The 20215-nt window shown below is 44.9% G+C and overlaps 4 protein-coding genes, 1 long non-coding RNA gene and 3 other non-coding genes across 9 annotated transcripts; 1 reads left to right on the top strand and 7 right to left on the bottom strand.

Moving 5' to 3' along the window:
- Positions 1 to 134: 134 nt before the first annotated feature.
- On the bottom strand, positions 135 to 7049 carry dnajb2 (DnaJ heat shock protein family (Hsp40) member B2). Of its 2 annotated transcripts, XM_076169783.1 has the most exons (10): positions 6773 to 7045; positions 5425 to 5521; positions 5096 to 5205; positions 4521 to 4574; positions 4137 to 4328; positions 3781 to 3928; positions 3359 to 3429; positions 2990 to 3265; positions 442 to 502; positions 135 to 276 (listed from the first exon to the last, which is right to left on the bottom strand). In XM_076169783.1, the coding sequence occupies exons 2-9, from the start codon at positions 5487 to 5489 to the stop codon at positions 474 to 476; spliced, it is 945 nt and encodes a 314-aa protein (XP_076025898.1). In that variant the 5' UTR covers positions 5490 to 5521; positions 6773 to 7045; the 3' UTR covers positions 135 to 276; positions 442 to 473. The 2 variants fall into 2 exon arrangements, with proteins under 2 accessions (XP_076025898.1, XP_076025897.1); XM_076169782.1 differs by lacking the exons at positions 135 to 276; positions 442 to 502 and having other exon boundaries at positions 2258 to 3265; positions 6773 to 7049.
- On the bottom strand, positions 3652 to 3724 carry trnak-uuu (transfer RNA lysine (anticodon UUU)). The gene has a single exon. It is a non-coding gene; the product is annotated as a tRNA-Lys (tRNA).
- On the bottom strand, positions 5695 to 5767 carry trnak-uuu (transfer RNA lysine (anticodon UUU)). Its single transcript has one exon. It is a non-coding gene; the product is annotated as a tRNA-Lys (tRNA).
- A 157-nt stretch (positions 7050 to 7206) lies between the features above and the next one.
- On the top strand, positions 7207 to 12506 carry LOC143015726 (uncharacterized). Its single transcript, XR_012965468.1, has 3 exons — positions 7207 to 7560; positions 11126 to 11279; positions 12187 to 12506. It is a non-coding gene; the product is annotated as an uncharacterized LOC143015726 (long non-coding RNA).
- LOC143015723 (tubulin alpha chain-like) lies at positions 7890 to 10701 on the bottom strand. The gene is made up of 4 exons (XM_076169781.1): positions 10590 to 10701; positions 9418 to 9640; positions 9166 to 9314; positions 7890 to 8986 (listed from the first exon to the last, which is right to left on the bottom strand). The coding sequence occupies exons 1-4, from the start codon at positions 10590 to 10592 to the stop codon at positions 8009 to 8011; spliced, it is 1353 nt and encodes a 450-aa protein (XP_076025896.1). The 5' UTR covers positions 10593 to 10701; the 3' UTR covers positions 7890 to 8008.
- Positions 11719 to 11791, bottom strand: trnak-uuu (transfer RNA lysine (anticodon UUU)). Its single transcript has one exon. It is a non-coding gene; the product is annotated as a tRNA-Lys (tRNA).
- A 423-nt stretch (positions 12507 to 12929) lies between the features above and the next one.
- Positions 12930 to 16067, bottom strand: LOC143015817 (tubulin alpha chain). The gene is made up of 4 exons (XM_076169919.1): positions 15963 to 16067; positions 14461 to 14683; positions 14227 to 14375; positions 12930 to 14033 (listed from the first exon to the last, which is right to left on the bottom strand). The coding sequence occupies exons 1-4, from the start codon at positions 15963 to 15965 to the stop codon at positions 13056 to 13058; spliced, it is 1353 nt and encodes a 450-aa protein (XP_076026034.1). The 5' UTR covers positions 15966 to 16067; the 3' UTR covers positions 12930 to 13055.
- A 729-nt stretch (positions 16068 to 16796) lies between these two features.
- On the bottom strand, positions 16797 to 18988 carry LOC143015769 (tubulin alpha chain-like). Its single transcript, XM_076169830.1, has 4 exons — positions 18957 to 18988; positions 18596 to 18818; positions 18334 to 18482; positions 16797 to 18237 (listed from the first exon to the last, which is right to left on the bottom strand). Exons 1-4 carry the CDS (start codon positions 18957 to 18959, stop codon positions 17263 to 17265), a joined length of 1350 nt encoding a protein of 449 aa, XP_076025945.1. The 5' UTR covers positions 18960 to 18988; the 3' UTR covers positions 16797 to 17262.
- Positions 18989 to 20215: the final 1227 nt, after the last annotated feature.

Raw genomic sequence — 20215 nt, 5'->3', positions numbered from 1 at the left:
CTTCTGTACCTGCTGTGGTTCATCACAACAAAATGTGTTACAGTTGAGCTGAAACATGTTTTTAATGTTGAGATGATAAGAGCTGTTTTCACTCGTTTCAAAATACAAAGATTCCAGTCTTTTGCTCCAGAATGAGCTATGTACACACACTCACACACACACATAAAAATACGGCATGTATCTCGGATACTTGTTTGAAATAAGAAGGTGTCATTCAGCAGGTAGAAGCCATGAAGGGCAGCAAGACAAGTGCACCATGAAGGGTTAAACTTTGACCTGTAAGGGTAGATGTACAAGAATAAGGCATTTCCATAGCAACAGGAGTAATGCAATACATTAGACGGAGCAGCTTGTAACAGTGATGTGTCATAATGAGATTTAGATGAAAGGAGATTGAACTGTGGGGGCAGGAGAGAGAATGATTGACAGCTGCAGGTTTACCTCAGAGCGGGGCACAGCACGAGCCAATCAGGTTAGCTTGTGAAGGCCTTGAAGTCTGAGTCTGAAACGGGAAGCAGAAAGTAAGAAAGCACAGTTACCAAAACAAAACAAAGGAAAAGTGAATTTGGTTTAGACGTGGAGTTTCTCGCAGAACGTAATGCCACCAGAAACTACACTACTATTGTCATGATCACACAGGGCTTTGATGAGCCCCAGGAGAACCTGCAAGGGAAATGTATTCAAACAGTTCATTCATTTGTAATACACAGGACTCATTTAATAGAATTCATTCACTATCTCATCTGCATTCCCTCAAGAGATCTGCTGTTGATCTTTACAGATCAGAGAGAGAATGAGGGACAATTCAGAATTAAACAGAGTAATAAAAGAACAGTTTGTTTTCCTATTGTTATCATAATTATTATTCTTAGTAGCAGTGGTAGAAATTATTATTATATATATTTGTTTTTTATTATTCATTTTTATTATTTATTTTCATTAAATTAAATAAATAAAAATATATAAAATTAAGTAAATAAATTAAATATATTAAATTAAATGAGTGATAAATCTAAATTAGATAAATTACTAAAATACATGCCCTTTTCTAAATCAAACAAGGAAATGTCCCAGCTCCTCTTTTGGCTGAATCTTTATTTGTTATTTCCCTTTAAACAATTTGAATTAAAAAAAAACACACACACACACACACATAGCAATCCAGTGTAAAACAATTCAAACAGGTCAACAAATTTCTATTTTTTTACGTCCTCCCTCTCTGACTCTCTCATTCTCTCTCAGCAAATTTGGAGACAAGAAATTGTTCCATTCTTTAACAAGAAACACAGACCAGTTCAAACACAGGGGAAACATCCTGAACATGATAAACATTAGAAACAGATTTACAAACATTAGTCAAGGCAACAAGGCATTAATGTGCCTGTAATAAGAGTCAACTTAAAGGCAGTGGCATGTACTTAAAAAGCCGTACAGTAATTCATTAAAAATGCCGACAAGAACAACAACACTGATAGTAGTAAATGATCTGTAGCACTGTCGTCTAAATCCTCCTGTTACATTAAACCTTATTACACATCATTACAGTTTGAAAAAGTTAATGATTGTCTGGAAATTTACATTCTAACTGGTTGACTGACATTGTATTCGTAAGTTGAATCATTTTAGAGATATAAAGTGAAGAATAGAGCCGCATAGATCTGCCCAACACCATGGAACACGTGGGAGAGCTCCTCTAAATGAAGTTGTGCGTTTAGTTTGATACAGTTGTGCTCACCAAATGTTTTCCTATGACATTTGACCCTGAAACATTCTGTTTGGGAACACACAAGCTGACGGTTCAGATGGTTCAGTTCTACAGACGACAGAACTGGGGAGTGAACGGAAAATATGTCTGAAATGCTCCAACATTCCAAAAAAAACAATGTCAGAGACATTGGATGCAACCCTCCCCAGAATATCTCTCTCTCTCTCTCTCTCTCTCTCTCTCTCTCTCTTTCTCTCTCTCTCTCTCTCTCACTCTCACTCTCACACACACACACAAGGTGGACAGTAGAGCTGGTGATGATATGAAGTAGTCCAAAAAACCAGGAAAAAGATACTTTGACACATTTGACACTTTAGTACATGTGCTTAGTAATACATGCTTGTTTCTGACTTTGGCACATTTGCAGTAGCGTTGTAAACACGGTAAACAAAGTAATATAGCATAAAGCGCTCATACATTCAAGACACGATATACAAACTGTGCTATCTGACCAAGGTGCCCACCCACCTCACCCACCCCACCCACCCTGCCCACCCTGCCTACGCGGGTGCCGTACATCTTTTAAACAGGATCTTTGTCATTGATTTAGTATTCGTGTCAGGATAAAATGCTGCAAAGATTCCTCTGGAGCCGCAGCTTCAGACTGGGACACTGAGACAAGCTGGAAGTCTCAGACTTTCCCTGTGGAAGCATGAATAAAGACATTCCACAGCAGGGTCTGTACTGGGCCGAACACACACACACACGCACACGCGCACACACACCCTGTGATTTCTGAATCCTTACTCCCAGACTTGTGATCTGCCTGCATTCACTTTAAACGCCTGTGTTCAGCACACTGAGTCGAGCACAATTAATAAGGCATCCCAGATATATATACATACACACACACACACACACACACACACACACACACACACGTAATCACAAGCACACAGCATTAGCAAGCAATACACCCACACTTGTTCTTCCTCCTCACGCTACCATCAGTGTTCTTCCCCGTGGGTCCCAACTCTTCTTCATTGCCCTGACGCAGTGGTTCAGTGTCTGCAGTGGTGAGTGACCCAGGAGAGGGTCCTCGCTCCCTATGTTGATCCGCAGCTACCTTCCCACCAGGCCCTGAATCTACTTTACCCTGCCCCTCTTCGCCTTTCTCCTCCTCTTCCTCACCCACAGCAACCTTTAATATTTCGGTTTTAAGAACGCCGCCCCCTTTACGGCCCCCAGCTCTGTCAATCAGCACTTTGACCCCGCCCCCAGCACCTGATATGAGGTCGGCCGCCGTCGCTCTCTGCTGGGCCTCCATTTCTGACAGACTGCACGCCAGAGCCATCTGCAGTTCTTCGTCCTCTTCGTCATCCTCGCCGTAGTGAAAGAAGGGGGCGGAGCTGAAGGAGCGGCGCGTGGCTGCAGGGTTCGGGCCGTGCCGGGCTCTGTCGGGCTCGGCCTGCACCTTTGGGTGTTGCAGCTGAGGCTTGTGGTGCGGCTGCTCCTCTCTCCGGCTGAGCTCCAGAGCCAGAGCCATTTCATCCTCCACACCTAAGAGCAACGACACACACACACACACAAGAAGAAAAGAAACGTTGGTTAACTGTAAATAAAACCTTTTCTTCTTTGTGTGTGTGATCTTACCATTAATTTGGACTGATTTTAAAACCCCGTCCTCTTCAATCTCTACTCTTTCCTGCCCGTTCTCTTTTACCCTGCAACAAAGACAAATACTCAGGTTAGGTATTTCTCTTTACCAGTGATATATTCAATCCTCCTGAGCAAACTGAGGAACTGCAGGCTAAACAAAAGGACCAGCTCGTTGTAGGGCGGGGGTTAGAGGTCACATTGTGTAGGTTGGGTTAAACCATTCCTCTTCCACTCACCTGTTTTGAAACAGGGTGTGAGTTTTCCAGTGAAATAGTTAAAGATACATTCGCCCGAACAGGGACTTGAACCCTGGACCCTCAGATTAAAAGTCTGATGCTCTACCGACTGAGCTATCCGGGCTCTGAGAGACACACAGCAGGGTGACAATCTAACAATGACTCGACAACGACACGTACTTCCTGGTTGTGGTGCGTTTGCCGTTTACGATGCGAGTGGAGGTGGAGACAGATTTGAAGTTGCTCATCCCTCCTCCTCCTCCTCCTCCTCCCATGCTGTCCATCCCATCCATGCCACCAAGGGAAGAGGAGAAAGAGGTGAAGTCGACTGAGGAGAAGAGAAGAGAAGAGAAGAGAAGAGAAGAGAAGAGAAGAGAAGAGAAGAGAAGAGAAGAGAAGAGAAGAGAAGAGAAGAGAAGAGAAGAGAAGAGCCTCACTTAATTGATTATATAGCATTAACTATGTGGCTTGTTGCTATGGTTACATGCAGTTTCACAGACAGAACATTGCCTGGATATCTATTTTTCACAGTTTACCTCCTGTTGATGGGAAGGAGAAGAACCGACCGGGTCCAAGGCGAGTGGAGGCACCAAAGGAGGAGAAGTCATCACTAAAGAAACTACCAAAGGGATCCTGGCCACCGAAGAACTCCCTGAACACCTCGTCTGGGCTGCGGAATGTGAAGGTGAATCCTGGGAAATCTGATGAAAAGTCAGAAGTGGAGGAACCTGGGAGACGAAGGGAGAGAGAGGGGGAGGATTGGAAGATCAAAAAGGGAAGAGAAAGTGATGATGAGGGGAGAGGAGGAGGCACAATAGAAGGATGAGTGACGTGGGAGAGAGAATATCACATGTACATCACATGTACACATGTCCAACCTAAAGTTCAGCCATTAGAAGGCATCAGCTGCTTTTGTTTACCTGTGTGATGCGTTCTGTCCTTCCCGTATCTGTCGTACGCCTCACGTTTACTCTCTGTGGGAAGAGCAGAGCACAGGGATGGAACCAGAACACAGGCATCAGGACATTTTCTCACAGTAAATGAAGTGATGATGGATGAATGAAGGACAATGTGTAATACAACCACATTTAATTAGATCGTGTGACATTCCTCTGAGTCAGTCAACCGTCACAAACTACGAAAGCTACAAATGGAAAACTGCATTGCTGGGAATAACTGCCGTTTGCAACCGACTGACTCAGTGTCTGGAGCCACGCTGGGCTGGAGTGATTTTGAAGCAAAAGGCCCTGCTGACCTCCTGGCTTTCCTTCAGCAGAGCCATCTATGCAGGAGCACGCCTCAACTTCCTGCCTCGTGGTAAATCCCTTTATTCCGCTCGATAAAGGTTACTGCCTCTGTGAATATGTGGTGGTTACGTTTAATGGCAACAGCCTATAGCCCGAGTGTCATGCTGAGGTTGTTTAGAGGCGGTTTCATTGCAGGAGGAAAGCACTGAAGGCGGCAATGGCGGCAGAACTCTTCATGTGTGACTTACGGTCCGATAGAACCTCATAGGCCTCGGCCAGCTCCTTGAACTTTCCCTCTGCTTCCTCCTTGTTGTCGGGGTTTTTGTCTGGATGCCATCTCAGGGCCAGCTTCCTGTACCTGAACACACACACACACACACACACACACACAGAAACAAATAAAACCCTAAACTGATGTCACTCCAAACTTCTGATGTTGTTCTGTTCGTCTTCTTGAACTCATTTCATTCAGCCGTGTCAAACACATTTGACACACAGAGGAATATTTCACTAACATTCTGTAACCTGCAGTCAGCTCCTTGTGTTTAATTAGAACACGATTTCCCAGTGTACTCACGCCTTCTTGATGTCGTCCTGAGAGGCTCCCCTGGACACTCCCAGGATGTCATAATAATCCACCATGCTGCTTCCTGTCTCTCCTCACTGCACCGCCTCTGATAACAACAACAACAACATTCTTCAAGTGAAACTAAAGAATCTTAGGAATTCCCCCAAATCCAAGAAAGAAAAATTTGTGTGTCTTGCAAACTTGTAAAAGCACACAGAGAGCTGCTAAGAAAGGACCTGAGGGAGTGTAAACTTTTTCCTGGTCAATATGAAAATCATTCGCCCGAATAGGGACTTGAACCCTAGACCCTCAGATTAAAAGTCTGATGCTCTACCGACTGAGCTATCCGGGCCCTGGGAGTTCCTCAGCAGGGTGTTGTATTGAACTGCAGTGCCTCTCGCTGTTTACTTTACTGAACAAACACATTCCTCAGCTAAAGGGAAAAGGCTTCTCTTCAAAACATGACATCACGTAGCTATGACCAATCACAGACTGTGTGTGTCACCAAACTAACTGTAAGCGCGACCATATAAGCAGAATGTGTTCATAGTGTTCACATTGTTTTATGTGACCAGTGTGTTTTAATACGTTTGGGAAAACACATTTGAAAGTTGGAGTAAATGTGCTGTCAAGTCTGTTTTAGCAGTTTATAGAATTTGAAGAAGCAGCATTTAGGGAAAAATATGAATCACTGCAGACTCATAGTTGATTGGGTGAGTTAGTAAGGAATTAACTATAATACCATAAAATAAGACGTTTGCTTATAAAGACTACATTATTAACAATAACAACAGGGTTGCGAAGAGAAAATACATCTTTCATATGAAAATGCACTGATATGACAACTACAGCAGTCATTTTTATGTCTTTTACATTGCGTTAATTATTTATGATAACTTAGCTTGACTTGTCCGTCTTGACTCTAATCTTAAAACTTGTAAAACAATGACTTCACCCCACCTCGGATGATTACAGACAGTTACAGTCAGACATGTCCCCCACCATGCCAGAGTGATTAGTGGACTGAGGTGTTCCAGTGTCTGAGGGGACTTCCAAAATGAGGTAAACAAACTAAACATATCTGAGGTCTCCATCTCTCCAGGGGGCAGCCATGTGCTCACACTGAGGCTTTACTGTGTGTTATTTCCAGCCTTATGGCATCCAACACAACTGCTGCTCTACACACACACGCGCGCGCACACACACACACACACAGGAGCTCGCAGTGGATATGAAACAAACACAGACTTTGTGTTTTCCTAATATGGATAATAAGGAAAACTTCAAAACAAACGGTCAGGTCCCGTGTAGCGTAGCAGGGATGACTCGCAGGCTACTCTAACCGAAGCTGACCTACCGCTGTAGCCCGTAGGCCTGATCAGTGAGCAGCTGATCCTCCGGTCCGCCGAACAAGCGGTCCTGTCGTAGCGGTTGTTCTGGAATGCTTTTGCCGCTCCCCGTGACAGCCCCGCGGACAGCCTGAGCTCTCTGCGCCGCAGCGTCTGTCTCTCTGCCGCCCACAACAAACACAGTACCGGGGTGCTTCAACCGGGCCCGTGAGTCCGCCTGCCCCTCTGCTGTCCGGAGACTAAGCTGGACCCGCTACGTCACCATCAGCTGAGAGAGAAAAATAGAGCAGCCGTCTAGAACATGCCAGTGTTTAGAAACGTCACAGGACCCGCCCTGCCCCCAGTACTGCCTGTTGCTCTGAGATAACCCGCAGAACAACCACCTGGGTGCCTGAACTAAATCAATTAATCAGTCCGTTACTGAACAACCGCATTCACGCAGCTACAAGAGTATGACGTCGACGGTACCGTAGGAGACTATTTGACTTACAGCTAGACACAGAAGTTGTGATTATAACCGATATAGTCCTCTAATTTGAAATTTTATTAAAATTACTGAACTTAACTTTGAAGGACGATATAGGAGTATCAAGTTTAGCTGACCAAATTCTGTAACCATTTTATACAGTTAACGCTAATAAATCTAGTACATAACACGATACGTCGCTTCATTTTACATGGGTTCAGGTTTGCAACACAAATGGCTGCTTCAGCTGAATGACGTGAAAATGCTTGTCATCCAGAAATTCTATTTAAAGTGGCAACACCTGTAAGCCTTCATCAGAAGAATCAAAATGTAAGTGCTTTCATCTTCTCTTCCCCTTACTGTTCTAATGCTAAGTATAGAAATGTGTTATTTTGTATTACCAGTCTATGAATTAGCATTATTCAACACACAATATCTTCTGTGAATATTGTGCCCATCTGGAGGCCAAGTGAGGCAACTACAAGACTCATTTCAGGTTTGAAACAAGCACAGCTCAATGTGTGAAACAAACTTTGCAGACCAACAGTAAATTCTGGTTCAAAATGACCGTATATTGCAGAGCTCAATAAGATTGTATTCCCATCAGTGGTTAACATGGGCTTGCATGTATAAAAAAGGATCAAATAGTCATGAGAAGGTTCATTGTAACCATTTAATGACAACTGTCATATAACCACATTTTCAGAATTTTCGCAGGAATGATACATTAAGCAGAAGTTTTGGAATGTGATGTACAGCCAGGATGCCGCCGAGTCTTTTAATACTCCTCACCCTCTTCATCTTCTTCTCCAACGCTGTCAGTGCCCACCTCTTCATAATCCTTCTCCAGAGCAGCCATATCTTCTCTGGCCTCTGAGAATTCGCCCTCTTCCATGCCCTCCCCAACATACCAGTGGACAAAGGCCCTCTTGGCGTACATGAGGTCGAACTTGTGGTCAAGTCGGGCCCAGGCCTCAGCGATGGCTGTGGTGTTGCTCAGCATGCAGACTGCCCTCTGGACCTTGGCCAGGTCTCCACCAGGAACCACTGTAGGGGGCTGGTAGTTGATGCCCACCTTGAAGCCTGTAGGACACCAGTCCACAAACTGGATGGTACGTTTGGTCTTGATGGCGGCGATAGCAGAATTGACGTCTTTGGGCACCACATCACCACGGTACAGCAGACAGCAGGCCATGTATTTACCGTGACGAGGGTCACACTTCACCATCTGATTGGCTGGCTCAAAACAGGCGTTGGTGATGTCAGCCACTGACAGCTGCTCATGGTAGGCTTTCTCAGCAGAGATGACTGGGGCGTAGGTGGCCAGAGGGAAGTGGATACGAGGGTAGGGAACCAAGTTGGTCTGGAACTCTGTCAGGTCCACATTCAGGGCTCCGTCAAAGCGGAGTGAAGCTGTGATAGAAGAGACTATCTGACCAATCAGCCTGTTCAGGTTGGTGTAGGATGGGCGGTCAATGTCGAGGTTCCTACGGCAGATGTCGTAGATGGCCTCATTGTCCACCATGAAGGCACAGTCGGAGTGCTCCAGGGTGGTGTGGGTGGTCAGGATGGAGTTGTAGGGCTCCACCACTGCAGTGGAAACCTGGGGGGCTGGGTAGACGGCAAATTCAAGTTTTGATTTCTTGCCATAATCAACAGAGAGTCTCTCCATTAGCAGTGAAGTGAAACCCGAGCCGGTGCCACCACCAAAGCTGTGGAAGATGAGGAATCCTTGTAGCCCTGTGCATTGATCAGCCTGGACGGGGTGAAAAATAACATTACCAGCTGAATTAATTTTCACATGCATTTATTTATTTATTTTTAAATCAATGCATTTGTATGAAACAGTAGTGGTGCACCAAACCATTTCAGTGCTTACTGAACACTTCTTTGTGATCACAGAAACCGCAAATGCTCAACCTGACTAGCTCTTACCAGCTTGCGTGTCCTGTCAAGAACCAGATCAATAACTTCCTTGCCGATGGTGTAGTGTCCACGAGCATAGTTGTTGGCAGCATCCTCCTTTCCTGTGATCAGCTGCTCTGGGTGGAACAGCTGACGGTAGGTTCCTGTGCGCACCTCATCTGTAAGTGACATGAAAGGGCGTCATTAGACAAGATCCAGACTGTCATCTTAAAACCATCTTTATTAGATGTGACTGTGGGTTATGTTTTACAGACTACTGACCGATCACAGTGGGCTCCAGATCCACAAAGATGGCTCTTGGAACGTGCTTTCCTGCTCCTGTCTCACTGAAGAAGGTGTTGAAGGAGTCATCTCCTCCTCCAAGAGTCTTGTCTGAGGGCATCTGTCCATCTGGCTGGATCCCGTGCTCCAGGCAGTACAGCTCCCAACAGGCGTTGCCCATCTGGGCTCCGGCTTGGCCGACGTGCATAGAAATACATTCACGCTGATTTTAAAGAAAAAGAGCCAGAGGTTAGTAAGGTCAAAGGGCAGATGGCACTTAATATGCAATTTCGATTTCAGAAATGCCTGATTTGAGGCAGCTTAGCTCATTTTCTTGTTTGTATAATGTTTTATACATGACGGGGCTCACTGGCGTTCCCTGGTTTAGGCTGTACATTGTGGTGACACAGCATAATACCATGTGGCCATGCAGAGGACCAAACGCATTTACTACACTTTAAAAATCTTCGGTAAATGTTAAAGGACCCGTTTGGTTGGTATTTAGGAACATGAGACACAGTATACAACAGACAGGAGGGTCATATTTCGGAGCTAACGGGGGGGAAGTCTTGAATGCTTCTCCATCCTGTGTCCCCACCCTGTCCTCAGCGCCGCCCCTTTATTCCTCTGCCCTCGCGCCTTCCTGGCTGACTGCGTAGGGCTGTGTAACAGTCTGGGACGTCACCCTCCCCCTCATATCTCCCTCTTCTCTGTCCAAAAACTGCGCGAAATTGTTGCAAAATGGCTGCCAGCTAACTTATACTTTCTAATCCAGTCTCTTGAATTCTCCATAAAAACATGATTACGACCACATTTATTTGTCGCCCACTCGCCCAAAAAAAAAGTTAGCATTTTTTCCACTAGCTTGAGTGGGTCAGACTGGTGTGAGGACAAAGAACTCCACCTCGTTTAGTTCCGGTCATGTGGCCCATTGTGCCCGGTGGCACTGAAAAGACGGGTAAAATAAAATTCTTCCTATATAACCGACCCGGTTCTTTTCACTGCGGTTAACGTTGCGGAAAATACATCATTCATTAACTTTCAACTGTGATGTACTTAAAAGCCTGGCTTATATGTGCCGTCTAACATTAACAAACAAATATAAAGGTTAAGTGAAAGCAGAGAAAAGCGGGATTTATGAAGCTACGTCATCAGCCGAAGCCGTTACTCACCATTTTGTCTGGTAGTTCTTCAGCTTACGTCGAAGATTCAGACCAACTGCGAAAAGTACGGAAGGGATGTGGAGTGGTGGATTTTATAGTCCGGGATGTGGACGGGCGGAGCAGGGAGGAGCCAACAGACAACAGCTGCGCAGCTCATTGGCCAGATGGCGCATCAGTTTGAACAAACTGATCCCTATTGGAGTCAAACATGTGATTCCCTCTCTATGCGATTGTGTGCTTGCTTTGTGGAGAGGAGAGGAGAGGAGAGGAGAGGACTCTTGTCTCCCTGAACTTTCCCTCTAGTCCCCCAGCTTCCTGTCCTTGAACTTGAAATATGGACACATCTGGTCCATATTTCAGTATTTTACAAAAGACCATCAAAAGTACGATTCCACACAAACATAAAGTGTGACCATAATGTAAAACAAACATTTTCCAATTGTTTAAATTTTGTCTAAATATTACTGTACAACCACAATAACATTTTATGTTACAGGTGATCAAAAGTTTAATTTTATCCTTGCAAAATATTATTTTGAGATTAGGTGTAAAGGATCCTTACGCGTGGGAGACCTCCAGTGTTGTCATGCCTTCCTGATGTTGTCCTGAGAGGCTGTTCTGGACACTGCCAGGATGTCATAATAATCCACCATACAGCTTCCCACCCCTGATGACAACAACAAACACTTCAGTCAAACAGTAAAATAATTTAATTTTTCTGTGGGATAAAACATACATACAAAATATATTATATTCTGATGAATCAACCCACACATCAAACATCATCAAAAGGGGGAAAGCTGAAGTAGCTCAGGCATTTCCCCATCTCAAGAAAGGAAAACTAATTTGTGTCTGTGACCATTCCAGGCATTCAAACCACATAGGGAGCTGCTAAGTAAGGACCTGTGGCAGTGTAAACTCTTCTTTTGGTCATTCTGCACATTGTGTCCTTTGCATGTTTACATAATCATTTTCTAAACGATTGAAAGCTTAACCATTGAAATACATAAATGGCCACTCCCAGATGAAATGTTAAATGCATATTCTATGCATCAATATGCAATGGGTGGTTGTTCAGTTCAGCCCGATATTGTCGACAACGATGGTTCTCTATGAGTAAGACATTTTAAAAAGCTACCGCCCGAACAGGGACTTGAACCCTGGACCCTCAGATTAAAAGTCTGATGCTCTACCGGCTGAGCTATCCGGGCTCTGCAGTGTGCCCAGCAGAGTGTATAGAAGATCCTGAGCAATCCTGACTGAAGCTTTTGTTTTCTGTCCTTGTATATTTTACTATGACTTTACAAATATGACTGCTATTTTCGTGTTTGTTGTTCGCATTCCTCTGCTGAAGGAAAAAGACTTTTCTTCAAATCCCATGACATCACACAGATGTGACCAATCATGGCGCAGTATGCAAATTCATGTAAATCACACAAACGCTGAAACCTAGACGTGTCTGTGTGAAAACAGAACCATTCTAAGCCGAAACAGATATCATATATGAATAATGTATTCATAGATTCTGGAATGTTCCATAGTTGTGACTGATTTGATGTCTGTTGCTCTATGTGTTTGTCTGTATGTGTTTTAATATCTCTTCAAGGCATAGCTGGAATGTTTTGGCGATTCCCAATTAAACAAAGCTCAAGTACTGTGAGCGGGGGGCCTGATCATCAGGGGCAGATATGCACATAGGCATGCCTGGGTTAAAGACTGGGGCCACAAGTGATGGTGGGCCTCTGATTGGCCAGAATTTAAACTACTACACAGATTGTCGAGCCTCTGCGACTCTTGGATTGATGCTATTGTAATAAAATTCCAATTTCATGTTTCCCTTATTGTGTTTGTTAATCTAGATTTATCTTCCTGTATATCTTAGCAGTGTAAAACTATAAGAAGCTACCTACAAACTTAAAGCCACAATATATTCAGTGGCCTTGCTCTCACCTGTTGACCAAAGAAGGAACTGCACATTTAACCAGCCTCACACACACAGAATGGCAGGAAAGGTTGGGGGAGGGAAGCACAGACTTCCTCAAATGGAATGGGAGCTGTACAATCACCCAAATCTTAACACTAGAAAACTCCCTTCCCTCAATAGCCAAGCCTCGCTGTTATGAAGAACACCAAGGAACTTTAAATCTCCTGTTACTCCAGAAATGTTATACAAATGTCACAATTATAATTTCTAGTCAAAGACCAAAATGGAATAGTAAGTCTGATTTTGTGGCAGAGCAATGTTAGTCGACTCAGTTTAAAAATGTATCTTTGTTCAATGAGATTTTTTTCATTCATGGATTCCATGTGGATAAGAGTACAAGAATGATCAAACAGTCAAGAGGAAGGTTCATTGTAACCATTTAATGACAACTGTCATATCACCACCACGTTTTCAGAATTTTGCAGGAATCATGATACATTAAACATTAACTTTTGGAATGTGATGGTACAGCCGGGGTGCCGATGAGCCTTTTAATACTCCTCTCCCTCTTCATCTTCATCTCCAACGCTGTCAGTGCCCACCTCTTCATAATCCTTCTCCAGAGCAGCCATATCTTCTCTGGCCTCTGAGAATTCGCCCTCTTCCATGCCCTCCCCAACATACCAGTGGACAAAGGCCCTCTTGGCGTACATGAGGTCGAACTTGTGGTCAAGTCGGGCCCAGGCCTCAGCAATGGCTGTGGTGTTGCTCAGCATGCAGACTGCCCTCTGGACCTTGGCCAGGTCTCCACCAGGAACCACTGTAGGGGGCTGGTAGTTGATGCCCACCTTGAAGCCTGTAGGACACCAGTCCACAAACTGGATGGAACGTTTGGTCTTGATGGCGGCGATAGCAGAATTGACGTCTTTGGGCACCACATCACCACGGTACAGCAGACAGCAGGCCATGTATTTACCGTGACGAGGGTCACACTTCACCATCTGATTGGCTGGCTCAAAGCAGGCGTTGGTGATGTCAGCCACTGACAGCTGCTCATGGTAGGCTTTCTCAGCAGAGATGACTGGGGCGTAGGTGGCCAGAGGGAAGTGGATACGAGGGTAGGGCACCAAGTTGGTCTGGAACTCTGTCAGGTCCACATTCAGGGCTCCATCAAAGCGGAGTGAAGCTGTGATAGAAGAGACTATCTGACCAATCAGCCTGTTCAGGTTGGTGTAGGATGGACGTTCAATGTCGAGGTTCCTACGGCAGATGTCGTAGATGGCCTCATTGTCCACCATGAAGGCACAGTCGGAGTGCTCCAGGGTGGTGTGGGTGGTCAGGATGGAGTTGTAGGGCTCCACCACTGCAGTGGAAACCTGGGGGGCTGGGTAGACGGCAAATTCAAGTTTTGATTTCTTGCCATAATCAACAGAGAGTCTCTCCATTAGCAGTGAAGTGAAACCCGAGCCGGTGCCACCACCAAAGCTGTGAAAGATGAGGAATCCTTGTAGCCCTGTGCATTGATCAGCCTGAAAAGGAAAAATTACATTATTTCTCTGGTAAAGCCCAACTGCAGCTAGAACCATCTGTGAATTTTATGCAACTACATTTTCACATAAATCAGTCGGAAAGCAGTAGTGGTGCACCAAACTATTTCAGTGTTTACTTAACTCTTCTTTGTGATCACAGAATCTGCAAATGCTCAACCTGACCAGCTCTTACCAGCTTGCGTGTCCTGTCAAGGACCAGATCAATGATCTCCTTGCCGATGGTGTAGTGTCCACGAGCATAGTTGTTGGCAGCATCCTCCTTTCCTGTGATCAGCTGCTCTGGGTGGAACAGCTGACGGTAGGTTCCTGTGCGCACCTCATCTGCAAAAGTGACATAAAAAGGGCGTCATTAGACAAGATCCAGACTGTCATCTTAAAAGCATCATAATTGGATGTGACTACTGACCGATCACAGTGGGCTCCAGATCCACAAAGATGGCTCTTGGGACGTGCTTTCCTGCTCCTGTCTCACTGAAGAAGGTGTTGAAGGAGTCATCTCCTCCTCCACGAGTCTTGTCTGAGGGCATCTGTCCATCTGGCTGGATCCCGTGCTCCAGACAGTACAGCTCCCAACAGGCGTTGCCCATCTGGACTCCGGCTTGGCCGACGTGCATAGAAATACATTCACGCTGAAAAACAAAAACAAATAGCAGTAGGTTAGTAAGGTCAGAGGAAGATGGCAGTTACTTTGCAGAAAGAGTCTTTTAATTTGGCATGTATTAAGATTAAAGCAAATCTTACATGGCAGTGGTATTGTTACATGGAACCTATGCTACTCATTCAAAAATTACTGTCTTGTACATGAATTGTCATGGAGGCCAGTGTGTGTTCCTCTTGGAGTGTCTGTTAATGTCCAATTATGGAAACAGCTCAGCTCATGACAGCTGGCCAAGAGACACATGCAAAGTCTGAGTCAGTGGCTGTCTGTCTGTCTGTCTCTTCTTCCTGTGGCTCCCAAGAGCATGCTGACGATAACTGGCTGAGGCTGTGCAGTGCAGTGCGGTGACACAGCAGAACACAGTGTGGCCATGAAGGGGGATCAGAAACAGGAACAACACTTTTGAAACTCTTCTGTAAACGTTAAGGGACGTTTGGTTGTTATTTAGTGACATAAAATGCAGTAACTGGAGAAGTCCTGCATGCTTTTCCATCCTGTGTCCCCACCCTGTCCTCAGCTCCTCCCCTTCATTCCCTCTGTCCTCACGCCATCCTGGCCAGCCGCATAGTGCTGTGTAACAGTCAGGGCAGTCCCCCTCCCTCCCTCCCCTTCTGTCTCCCCCCCCCCCCCCCCCCCGTGGCTTATACCAAAAAACGCTAACAGCTGCAAAATGGCTGCCAGCTAACTCATACTCGCTAATACCGACCACTCCTCTTTATGCTGCTTTTCCTATCACACCCCCCCCCCTCTCTCTCTCTCACCGCCCGGACTGCCACGATTACGCATAATGGGCCCGGTTCAGTACATATTTCTGTAAATTACAACAAATACATATTTAAAGACACCAATTATTCTAGCGCCAAACCTCCCCCCGTTACATTTCCGCTTTTCGCCTCTGGCTCTAGTTTGTCATACAAGTGTGTGACGATGACAAAGCACTCACACGCGCCAAGTTCCTCTCATATGACCCATTTCACGCAGTAAGCACACAAAAGACGTGAAAAATAACATTTTTTTCGTTATATGAACCTCCACTCCTTGACATAATCATGAAGATGACCTAAAAGACTCAGAAGATTTTTTAGATTCCAGGTGAGTTACACTAAACACCACCGCTGACATGGTGTTCAGCCTGATGTCTGTATTGCGTCAAACGTTTAAGAAACAGAGCTAAAGGCGAAATGAAATGGATGGATGGAGAGGAGACCGGGATTTATGAGACTACGTCATCGACCGAAGCCGTTACTTACCATTGTGTCTGCTTGTTCTTCAGCCGATGTCGAAGATTTCAGACCCGAAGCGAAATGTGTGCAGTATGGACGGCGAGCCGGTGAATTTATAAGGAGGGATGTGCACGCGCGGGTGGGGGGGAGGAGCCAACACCCAACAGCTGCATAGCTCATTGACGGGAGGGAGCATCGGTTTGAAAAAAAGGGGCGGTTCCCTATTCGAGGCAGTCACGTGATACCTCCCTATGCGCTCTTGCTTTGTCTCTGTCTGTGGACTCTGGAGGCTCTTCTCTCTCTTCCCCTGGCCTTCCGCCCTATCGTCTGACTTTGCTGTCTTAGTCGCTGTCTCTCTCTCTCTTTGTCTCTATCGCTCCCTCTTTCTTTGTCTCTCTCTCACCCTTAGATTAGTTTAATTATACATTCAAAGCTGAAGCCCCTGAGTCATTGAGGAGGGGGATTCACCAGCAGTATCTACGCCCCTCGGTAGACAGGCAAACATTACCCTTCTCACTCTTCCAGGGCCTGTGTGCGAGGATAGAATGTTTAGTTTATGCATACACACCCACACCCATCAAACACACACACACTGTCCGCCACCACGTCCGTGAAATGAACGGTAGATCTGAAAGAAGAAAGCCGACAGAGACAAGTCAAGGTTCTTTATTCGTGATTGTAAAATGTGTGAGTCATGGGAATGCACTGAAATGGTAAACACGTTCAGAAATGTCTTGGTCAGTTTTCTGTGTAACATTTAATCAGCCCCTTGGGATCATAGAACCATACATTACAAAGATCCTATTGTTTGACACTGAGGAGATTCATGCACAGCAGTCAGTGGGTTACATATTTTCTTTCTCTCTCTCGCGCTCTCACAAACGCACAGCTCAATGGCATACAGAATCTGACATAGGAGCTCTTTCATAACTTACATACCAGTGCAACAGGCTAATGGGGGGAGGGGCGGAACAGACAGAGCTCAGTCCAAAGAGTGGCATTATAGTAAGACGCCTAAAACCAGACACAAGGTTTACTAGGTCAGTGTTGCTTAAAGTTTTCAGATTGTATCCACATAAACGTTGTTGTAAGAAATTAGAGCAATAGTACATATAGTACGTTTTATATATTGTTTATTTATTCTATTTATTCATCTGTTTATTATGATCATATGGATTATTATAATGTCATCATCTGCTTTACAGGCTCAGTTTTTCATGTATTGTATTTGTCACATTTCTGTCCACTACATAAATCTATATTTGTGCCACATTTGTCAACTATGAATCAAAATTAATAACTTTGTATGGCAAAGAGCACAGTGTGGTCAGTATTCCTCTCCTTCATCATCTTCTCCCAAGCTGTCAGTGCCCACCTCTTCATAATCCTTCTCCAGAGCAGCCATATCTTCTCTGGCCTCTGAGAATTCGCCCTCTTCCATGCCCTCCCCAACATACCAGTGGACAAAGGCCCTCTTGGCGTACATGAGGTCGAACTTGTGGTCAAGTCGGGCCCAGGCCTCAGCGATGGCTGTGGTGTTGCTCAGCATGCAGACTGCCCTCTGGACCTTGGCCAGGTCTCCACCAGGAACCACTGTAGGGGGCTGGTAGTTGATGCCCACCTTGAAGCCTGTAGGACACCAGTCCACAAACTGGATGGAACGTTTGGTCTTGATGGCGGCGATAGCAGAATTGACGTCTTTGGGCACCACATCACCACGGTACAGCAGACAGCAGGCCATGTATTTACCGTGACGAGGGTCACACTTCACCATCTGATTGGCTGGCTCAAAACAGGTGTTTGTGATGTCAGCCACTGACAGCTGCTCATGGTAGGCTTTCTCAGCAGAGATGACTGGGGCGTAGGTGGCCAGAGGGAAGTGGATACGAGGGTAGGGCACCAAGTTGGTCTGGAACTCTGTCAGGTCCACATTCAGGGCTCCGTCAAAGCGGAGTGAAGCTGTGATCGAAGACACAATCTGACCAATCAGCCTGTTCAGGTTGGTGTAAGATGGCCTTTCAATGTCGAGGTTCCTACGGCAGATGTCGTAGATGGCCTCATTGTCCACCATGAAGGCACAGTCGGAGTGCTCCAGGGTGGTGTGGGTGGTCAGGATGGAGTTGTAGGGCTCCACCACTGCAGTGGAAACCTGGGGGGCTGGGTAGATTGCAAACTCAAGCTTGGACTTCTTGCCATAATCAACAGAGAGTCTCTCCATAAGCAGTGAAGTGAAACCTGAGCCAGTACCACCACCAAAGCTGTGGAAGATGAGGAATCCCTGAAGCCCCGTGCATTGATCAGCCTGAAAGTGAAACATTATTAAATTGTAAAAATCTATTTATTCTATCTTTGATCATGTTTATCATTATACAAACATGGACTTAGGAATCAATCTCACCAGCTTCCGAGTTCTATCCAGCACGATGTCAATAACCTCCTTGCCAATAGTGTAGTGTCCACGAGCGTAGTTGTTGGCAGCATCTTCCTTTCCTGTAATCAGCTGCTCAGGGTGGAACAGTTGGCGGTAAGTTCCTGTACGCACCTCATCTGGAGAACAAAACAGATTTACAGAAGAAGAGTTCCCAAAGATGAATCATTGATGAGTCTAAAGGTTAGTATATACTTTCAGAATGAATAATTTATTTGATCTTGACACTGACCAATGACTGTTGGCTCCAGGTCCACAAAGATGGCTCTTGGAACGTGCTTTCCTGCTCCTGTCTCACTAAAGAAGGTGTTGAAGGAGTCATCTCCTCCTCCAGTAGTCTTGTCAGAGGGCATATGTCCATCTGGCTGAATCCCATGCTCCAGACAGTATAGCTCCCAGCATGCATTGCCAATCTGAGCCCCAGCTTGGCCCACATGAATAGAGATACATTCACGCTGTAACAGTGAAGTAAGCTAAGTTATGACGACTCATGTATACCTTTTGAAGTAGTTTTATTTGCTGAAATACTGCATGCCTTGCATTTCTAAAGTCGAAGGAAAACACGAGTCTGACACGAGGTAAACATATCTTACCATTGTTTTGCGTTCTTTTCCGATGTCCAGGTATCGGGATGAAAACGTAGTGCTGGAGACACTCGTACTCTTCTGCTTTTATATAGCTAAGGTGAACAGCGATTTGATCTGAGTTGTAATCAGAGAACTGATGACACCTTGATAACATAATCTGCTCCACAAGCGTGAACACAATGCAAAAGGAGGTCACCACCCTGTTCATTGTGTGTGCCTGTGCCTGCATATTTTCTGAGTGTGCATGTAAACCTTATAGTTCAGAGAAGTTACACTCAGAACCCACAGTGAGACCTATATACGTATGCCCCCTGCTCAAAACATATATTTTGTGTTTTGCTGGGTCATTCCACCAGTTTTCATCAGAATTGACTAATATATCTACGGAAATCCCAAAAAATTAGTTCATAATGTCCATGGTAGAGATTACAAAAACACAAGCTTTTAAATGGAGTCTGACAGGAGATAAATAATATTTCCTCCTCTAAAAAACAATATAAAAATAGTAGATTGTTGGTGAAGAATGTTTGGTGAAAACAGTTCTCAAGCCTGATAAACAGTGTTATAATGGAAGTTCAGGAGATGCATTGTTAACTTATTTTCTTTCCCACACTCTTAAACTGAGATGAAACATCAGTCTTTAGAAAGCTGTACAATATATATGAGAGCTGCTCCTCCTTCCCGGTTGGCCTTTTAATCCCCTGGGACAGTGGAGAAACTGAATACGTGTGAATCACCTCAATAGGTATCAGCTGACTGAATGGTGAAAGCAGTGACTATGATTTGCCTACCAGTATGGTTCCATTATATGCAAAAAAAATAGCAGCTTACACTTGTTCCTCCCTTTCAGGTTCATAAGACAGGTCATTCATGATAACAAAGGTTGCAATTGTGTGCGTCATCTGAGTTGTTTATTGTGGTTCTGATGGAGAGAGTTCAGCTCTGTCAAGTCAAACTACTTTTCAGGCCAGCATATATTGTAATATCAGATGAGGCGTTCAAAGCATGGGAGTATGGGAGTTTGGGTTAGATCCCACATGCAGTGCAAATAATTGGAAAATAACTTTGACACATGTAGTAAACTGTGGAATTGTCACTCAGAATTTCACTCATACTATGTCGTCATTTATTTTCGAACTTTATTACTAACATTGTGCAAAGAGAAAGTGCAATTACTCTAAATTATCCCAGAGTTTCTCACTGACATGGAAACCAGCCTGGCTGACACGGATTCAAATGGACTACAATTCATTTAAACGTGTTTA

The sequence above is a fragment of the Genypterus blacodes genome, unplaced genomic scaffold, assembly GCF_046128005.1.
Source record: "Genypterus blacodes isolate CSIRO-AG114 ecotype Tasmania unplaced genomic scaffold, CSIRO-AGI_Gbla_v1 ptg000214l_1, whole genome shotgun sequence".
NCBI classification, from domain to species: domain Eukaryota; kingdom Metazoa; phylum Chordata; class Actinopteri; order Ophidiiformes; family Ophidiidae; genus Genypterus; species Genypterus blacodes.
This window is presented reverse-complemented; position numbering and strand designations above follow the sequence as displayed.

What these genes read in the sequence shown, in the direction of transcription:
- dnajb2 (XM_076169782.1), bottom strand. Translation starts at nt 5,489, where the DNA reads ATGGTGGATTATTATGACATCCTGGGAGTGTCCAGGGGAGCCTCTCAG. An exon ending in CTATGAGGTTCTATCGGACC is followed by an intron (nt 4,575 to 5,095) that starts GTAAGTCACACA and finishes CTCTTCCCACAG; the next exon opens with AGAGTAAACGTGAGGCGTAC. An exon ending in GGACAGAACGCATCACACAG is followed by an intron (nt 4,329 to 4,520) that starts GTAAACAAAAGC and finishes TTCGTCTCCCAG; the next exon opens with GTTCCTCCACTTCTGACTTT.
- LOC143015723 (XM_076169781.1), bottom strand. An exon ending in TCTGGAGCCCACTGTGATCG is followed by an intron (nt 9,315 to 9,417) that starts GTCAGTAGTCTG and finishes TGTCACTTACAG; the next exon opens with ATGAGGTGCGCACAGGAACC. An exon ending in TTGACAGGACACGCAAGCTG is followed by an intron (nt 8,987 to 9,165) that starts GTAAGAGCTAGT and finishes CACCCCGTCCAG; the next exon opens with GCTGATCAATGCACAGGGCT.
- LOC143015817 (XM_076169919.1), bottom strand. An exon ending in TCTGGAGCCCACTGTGATCG is followed by an intron (nt 14,376 to 14,460) that starts GTCAGTAGTCAC and finishes TCACTTTTGCAG; the next exon opens with ATGAGGTGCGCACAGGAACC. An exon ending in TTGACAGGACACGCAAGCTG is followed by an intron (nt 14,034 to 14,226) that starts GTAAGAGCTGGT and finishes TTTCCTTTTCAG; the next exon opens with GCTGATCAATGCACAGGGCT.
- LOC143015769 (XM_076169830.1), bottom strand. An exon ending in CCTGGAGCCAACAGTCATTG is followed by an intron (nt 18,483 to 18,595) that starts GTCAGTGTCAAG and finishes TTTGTTCTCCAG; the next exon opens with ATGAGGTGCGTACAGGAACT. An exon ending in TGGATAGAACTCGGAAGCTG is followed by an intron (nt 18,238 to 18,333) that starts GTGAGATTGATT and finishes TTTCACTTTCAG; the next exon opens with GCTGATCAATGCACGGGGCT.